Raw genomic sequence first — 7,228 nt, 5'->3', positions numbered from 1 at the left:
CATGCTTTTCTATTTTTCTATATTTATACTTATATAATGAGCAGTAATTAATAAGCATTCAAACTTTGGCGTGACAGATAAAAGAGATGACAAATGATGTTAAGTTGATTCTGAACAGCTTGAGAGATTCAGATATAGTTGAAGTCGAGGTTTGATCTTTTTTTTCATTCTTTGTGAATGCTTTGTTATGAAATTTAATTGTGATCGTGTTGCATGTCATTGAAATATATGTAAATATATTTTGTAGGGAGACAAACTAAGGCGACGTACTACTTGGAAGAAATGGGTAGCTTATCGTAAAGCAGCGCCTTATGGAATTAAGCTTGTTCTCACGTATCCAATTAAGGAGTGTCAAGTGTCAACCAAAGACAAAGCAAACAAGTAACACAAAAAGAATGCTAAGTAAAGAGGTTTTTTATTTTTAGACGAGTACTCTTTTTCCTTTATTGGCGTTTTTTCCTCTGGGTTTTCACCATGAAGGTTTTAATGAGGCTCCGGCCCTTAGTCTGCAATCTTGTGCTTTCAAGGGTTTTAGGATTTTTTTTAATAAAAATCTTAATTCAGTCCATAATAGGAATGAAATTAATTGATATACCTTAGCGCTTTTACTTTTGTTTTTTATCACCTTTTTTTATTAAATGATTAATAATGATTCTCGTTTCAACAATACTACAAAAATATATAATCAGTAATTGTTTACTTGGGATTGTATGCTATACTTCAAGTCTTCAATATTGCCGCAATTAACATCTGGATACGACTATTTGTTGAAGTGCAAAATATTAATTTTGCTGAGCGTAATGTAACACAGCATGAATGTTGTTCCCAGGGAAGGAATGTCAAGCAAATAAGAAAGTTAATAAGGTGGATTAAAGAGAACCATCAAGATGTTCTTAATAATAACTAGCTGTGCCCCCGCGCGCTATGCGCGGAATCATGCATATTATTTCTTCCGTTTTAATTCAATACACCATTTTTTATTATTTTGATATTTTAATTTAATAAGTTACTTTCTAAAATGAAAAATTATCACATAACAAACACCCTTTACTCAACTCATTATTCATATAAAATGTTATTATGACCCATAAATAATTGTCTCTCCTTTTACTTAAATTTTTTTTTTTTTTATTTTCTATACTACTTTTTTTGATAAATGTACCTTCAAAAAATATTTTTTCTCACTCATATTTTACTATAAACTATTAGTTTCTTAGCATCTGTGCGCAATCTCTGTGACCTATTAAATTGGGACGGATGAAGTATTTTTTTATACATAAATTTAAAATAATTTAATTTTTATTATAACTTAATATTTATAATTTGTATTTAGTCACATTTACAATATATCTTTTATTATTAATTAATTTTCATGAAAATAATTATTTTTTTGAGGAATAATTATAAATCTTATATAGAGAATAATAAATTTGGTTGCATACAAATTTCAAAGAAAAACCATTCTTCGACTTTTTCATTCTATATTTATGTTGTGTGTGTTATTTGAAAAGGTGTATTAAATATTCTTTATACACGCACATTTTTTATTATAAGAAAAAATCGTATTATATTATTGATTTTATATCTATTAATGATATAATAAAAATATACAATAATTACTGATAATTTATCCCTTGACACCTAATTACTTTTAAAATATATAAAACGTTTGCATGGTTATTTAGGTAAAAAGAAAATGATTTAAGAGTAATTAATTATAACTAATTTCTACAATATCTTTTGTTCAAAAATAACTTAACATTTGTGTATATATATTTTTTAAAACAAACATCCAAAGGGTGAGAGAATAGACACAGACTCCCAAAGTGATTTCAAATTAATTGTCCAAACTAAATTTTCATAAAAAAAAAACATTTTCTAAACTAAATAATAAATTTAAATCAATACAAAAACTTAATTACTAATGATACACTATTTACTTATAATAAATTAAGAATATTAAATTTACTGTCTATTAAATAAGTGAAAATTAAAGTACACAACTTGAAATTTTAAAATTTTTTGGACCCATCAGTAAATTAAATAAAATTAATAGCCCCAACTTAACAATATTGAGCCCTAAAACTTTAAACTACATTAATGTTAAAAGTTCAATTTAAATACCCCAAATTAAATATTCATATTTTAAAGTATTGATTAAACATAACGTGCAAAAATAAAGATTAAAAAAAAACAAAAACTAATAAAAATGAATACAAACAATATATTAAAAAGGAAAATAGTGGAATCCCTAATACATATCTTTTCTATGGCCGTTTTATGTGACTTCTTCTTCTACATCTCTTTATGCATGCATCTTCTGTCAATAATTCATCACTGAATATTTATTTATGCTTCGTCATCTTACATCTCCTTCTTTCCGTTATATTCATCATTATATATTCTTCTTTGCTCTGCAGATTCATTTTTTATAAATCATTTTTCTTCTCATTTTTATTCTTCTCATTCATCATATTATATTTGATAGAAAACGTGCAGTCTGTGAAGAAGAAGAAAATCAATCTACCGTAACTCGTAAGTAATAGAAGAAGAAAATGAATGTGAAAGATTGGTTAATCTATGTCATCGTGTATGTTCTTTTTTACATTAATCATTTGTCTGTTTGTGATACAAACTGTGCCTATTTGCATTGGAGATGTAAAGAGACATATATTCATTGGAAATAGGAATAGGACCTCAAAAATTGAACAGCTTTCTTAAACAAAAAAATATTAGTAATAAAAAATAGGCATACATTTTGGTACCTCAAAACTTGAACGGTTGAACCGCTTTCTTAAACAAAAAAATATTAATAAAAAATAGGCATACATTTTGGCGGGAAATTTTAGATCCACAACTTTCCTTTAGTATAATATATAGATAATAATAATAGAGAGAGCTGCTGCTGATTGCATAGACTATAGACAATTATAGTTATGTAAAACTAGTCTTACACCAGAGCGATGCGCTGCGAACATTACAACTAGCTAAGCATATTGCTTGCTACCAATTTCTAGTTCTTGCTAACTGAAAATTGCAGAAAACAGACTTAAATCAATCAAAACATACTAAAAAGGTCAAAGATTCATAGCATGCACCATATAGACATTTCCTCTATACGTAAATTGTTGGAAATATGGTTTTAAGCCATATCTGAAAATTATTATTTAATTAAATATTTATTATTTAATTAAAATAATTATTGGATGTTAATCTACATCTCGAGTAGATCAACGTGATATACTTGAAGTCTCAAAACCGATTTCCGATGAGTGAGATATTGTATGTCAAAGTTTGGATGTTGAAGAGGGAAAATAAATGCTATCCCACATTGGAAAACATAGAGATGTTTTTCATGTATAAGAATAGCAAAGCACATGGAGTTGATAAATTGACTTGTGGGCTTGCTAGTGGGCTTGATCTAAGTACTAGCCTCGCGCGCACACACACACGCGCGCCGACGATCGATCGGACGGACGGACGGACGGACGGACGACGACGTCGCCGCCGGACGGGCGGGTCGGGTACGGGCCGCGGCCAAGGACTTGGATCTTGGTGTTTGGGGCCCAAACTATTTTTTGGACCAACTCCATTGGGCTTTTATTTTTGGCCCAACAGGATTTTAATTTTGGCCCAACTAAATTGTTTCTTGGCCCAACCCACAGCAACACATCAGCAGCAGCAGAAGGAGCAGTAGCAGAAGCACGCCAGCTTCGACTTCTGCATGGCGTCTTCATTTTTGCAACTGAGTTTCTTCAATGACTGCGCCCACCGGCCATTTCTTCAACCTTTACTGCTTCCAGTCGTCATAGTAGAATTCAATGTATTGAATTCATACTTACCACATGTCTATAAATAGACCTCTGGAAAGCTTGCAGAAGACACACTAACAAATACTGCATTCTGCCATTTCTACACACTCACTCTCTGCATAACACTTGTGCTCAGTTCTTGATCCTATTCAGTTCGCCGGAGCTCGCCGGATTGTGGTGCTACATCCGACGAGACGTAGTCGTTTTACCTTTGGGGAAGATACGCCAAACCGAAGAGCACTACCGGGGCGATAATCTTCTTGCGGGAAGAGATTCATCTCGACTCGACTTTGTTTATACGTATAATTTATTTATACAGTGTATTTCAGTTGTATCAAATTATTTGAGTTGTAATTTCTCAAATTATTTACTTTGTAATATTTTCAATTATTTTGAGTCGTAATTTCTCAAAATAAATATTTTGTAATATCTCGATCGTGTACCCGGTTCTAACATAAATGACCTATTCTGAGCTCCAACACACCACAAATGGCCCTGCACCTCCAAATCCCCCTTCACCCCTGCACTCTCCCACACGAACTTGAACAACCCCATGGCCGTGTCCAGCTGCTTCACCCCACTCCTCACCACCTCCTCCTCGTCCGCTGTCAAGATCTTCCCCGCATACAAGCACACCTTCTGCCCAATCCCAACGACATGAACCCCTCCACGAACCTCCAGCTCCACATCCACAATGGTGCCATACAGATAGTACATCAAGAGTGTGAACAGGCATTTGGAAGAGTGGCCTAATGTCTTTGTCAACCTCTTCTGCACCAAGTGCTCTTGGTAACGATTCTCCTTGTACCCGATGCTCTTGTCAATCAAGATGTCCCGTATCTGAAAAAGCCCTTCTTTCATCAGTTCAAGCTTTGAGACATGGAAAGTTAGCTCACTTTCATCACTCAAGCAGCTGACAAGATCAATGCACATCTCGAGAGCATCTCCCCATTTGGGGGAATGCGTTGCATCCACCCCTTTTGTGGGTGGGAGGCGCATCCAGGAGCTGGATTCAACATCATAAGACATTGTTGATTCAAGAATCTTGAGGCAGCCAGCAAGAATCTGCTGAGACAGCCTTATCTCCTTGCTCGATCCTCGTTGATTGAGAAGCTCAACCTCGGATTTCAATCCGTTGAGTATCTGAAAGAGTGCACCCGTCCATATCTTGTGCTGTGTCACCTGTGGGCCGATGTTCTTCCTCACTACCTTCCTCTGCTGAGCTGAGATGCTCAACATGTCCGCGACCTTTGTCAACGAGCTCACTGTGAGTACATCCCTTTCGTGGGGTCTGCAGAAGTACTCCAACTCTTTGTAACGTTGATCAGCCAATGAATCCATCAAGTTGTTCTTCAAAGTCTCCTGCATAGATGGCAGCAAAATGAGCTCCCTAGCGATGGACTTGAAAGTGTGCATTTTCTTCTCAAGCTTCTCATCGAAGATTCTTGAATGATCGTTGATGTTCACGAGCCTCCCGCCGATCAGGTCGAGATCTTTCAATGATTGGCTCCATTTCTTCATCTTGGAGAAAGCGGCTTCGTACCATTCTCGAGGGGCAATTCCTTCTTTTTCTTCTCTCGAATGATGATTCAATCGCATAAAGCTGCTTCTTGCTTGCAGATATTTAGTCTTGGTTTCCTAGTATGTTTTGGTTTCCTACTCGCGTTATTTTATCTCTCATATATCATACTCATCAATTTGGTTTCCTAGTATCATAGTACTACTCCTATATATAAACTCTAAGGAATCAAAATCCAGATTGATACTAATTAGAAATCCATCTCCTATAACTATAAGGAATCGAAACCACGCCACATATATATTTGGTATTTGGGTCCTCTTCTCTTCCTACACACAAACTCTCTGATTCATTAGTTAATTTGCTGAGTCGGCCATGAAATCGTCAGCTGCAAGATCAATGCCTAATGATCGACGTCGGGTGGCGCCACCACCGCCACCGCCACCGCCACAGCCACAGCCACAGCCAGTTTTCTTCCCTTATCCGATGCTACCTTATAACCATCCATACGCGTACACGCCGCGGCCAGTATCTTGGTCGTTTGTTCGTCCACAACTACCTATACCCTCTTGGGACAACCATACTTACGTTTATACTCAAACACTGCCTCTATTATCTTCGTTTGTTTCTCCACCAACACCGCCTTCTTTGCCTTTTTGGAACAATACTCAAACATTGCATCCACCTTCCTTCCCAACACCAACACCAGCACCGCCTTTTCCTTTAGCTTATACTACTCCACCATTAATGCATCCACCTTCCTTTCCAACACCAACACCATCAGCACCACCTTTACCCTTGCATCCACCTTCCAATTCCTTCCCTCCCAACAAAGAAGAAGATTTGAGCCACAAGATTCTCAAACAAATTGAATATTATTTTTGGTTCGATTTAATTCATTTGTACTTTTTATATATATTTCTTTTTTCTTTTAACTAAGATACTAATTAAAATAATTTTTGGTGTTGCAGTGATAACAATCTTGCCAAAGATCTTCATCTGAAAGACCAAATGGACATCGACAACGGATGAGTTTCGATTGAGGTTATTGCCGGTTTTAATCGAGTAAGACTCGTGCATATTGCTCATGCTTTTCTGTTTTTGTATATTTATAGTTATATTTATGCAAACTTTGACTTGACAGATAAAAGAGATGACAGATGATATTAAGTTTATTCTGGACAGCTTGAAACATTCAGATACAATCGAAGTCGAGGTTTGACCTTTTTTTTCATTCTTTGCTAATGCTATGTCATGAAATTTAATTGTGATCGAGTTGCATGTCATTGAAATATATATACATATATTTTGTAGGGAGACAAACTAAGGCGACGTTCTACTTGGAAGAAATGGATAGTTTATCGTCAAGCAGCTTCAAGGAATTAATGTTGTTCCCACGTATCCAATTAAGGAGTGTCAACTAAAGACAAAGCAAAAGTTAAGGCAAACAAGTAACACAAAAAGAATGCTAAGTAAAGAGGTTTTGTAATTTTAGACGAGTATTCTTTTCCCTTTATTGGCGTGGGTTTTCACCATAAAAGTTTTAATGAGGCTCGGATCCTTAGTCTGCAATTTTGTGCTTTCAAGGGTTTTAGAATTTTTTCTTTTAATAAAATCTTAATTAAGTCCATAATAGGAACGAAATTAATTGATATACCTTAAAGGCTTTTACTGCTCTAGAATTGTGTTCGCGTGAGTTGCATGTGAAGAGAAAGAGAGTTGCCAGATCCAATAACTAATGTTTGAGTTATTTAGACTAATCTATGAAAATCAATGAGAGAAACAAGTAGGATTAGATTAAAGATGAGATTTTGGCAAAAAAGAGTGATTCTAATCATATTTAGAGTTCAATGAGTACACAATATGTATGAGAATATTTTTTTTATTAGCATCGCTT

The 7,228-nt window shown here is 34.9% G+C and overlaps 1 protein-coding gene and 1 long non-coding RNA gene across 2 annotated transcripts; one reads left to right on the top strand and one right to left on the bottom strand.

Annotated features, from left to right (window-relative positions):
* Positions 1-3,013: 3,013 nt before the first annotated feature.
* Positions 3,014-5,426, bottom strand: LOC131009873 (uncharacterized). Its single transcript, XM_057937277.1, has 2 exons — positions 4,256-5,426; positions 3,014-3,027 (listed from the first exon to the last, which is right to left on the bottom strand). The coding sequence occupies exons 1-2, from the start codon at positions 5,409-5,411 to the stop codon at positions 3,014-3,016; spliced, it is 1,170 nt and encodes a 389-aa protein (XP_057793260.1). The 5' UTR covers positions 5,412-5,426.
* Positions 5,427-5,692: 266 nt separating this feature from the next.
* On the top strand, positions 5,693-6,979 carry LOC131011050 (uncharacterized). Its single transcript, XR_009096725.1, has 3 exons — positions 5,693-6,396; positions 6,476-6,547; positions 6,646-6,979. It is a non-coding gene; the product is annotated as an uncharacterized LOC131011050 (long non-coding RNA).
* The last annotated feature ends 249 nt before the right edge of the window (positions 6,980-7,228 follow it).

Source organism: Salvia miltiorrhiza, chromosome 2 (assembly GCF_028751815.1).
Source record: "Salvia miltiorrhiza cultivar Shanhuang (shh) chromosome 2, IMPLAD_Smil_shh, whole genome shotgun sequence".
In the NCBI taxonomy this organism is placed as follows: domain Eukaryota; kingdom Viridiplantae; phylum Streptophyta; class Magnoliopsida; order Lamiales; family Lamiaceae; genus Salvia; species Salvia miltiorrhiza.
Note: the sequence above shows the minus strand (reverse complement) of the source record. Positions and strands in the feature narration are given on the sequence as shown.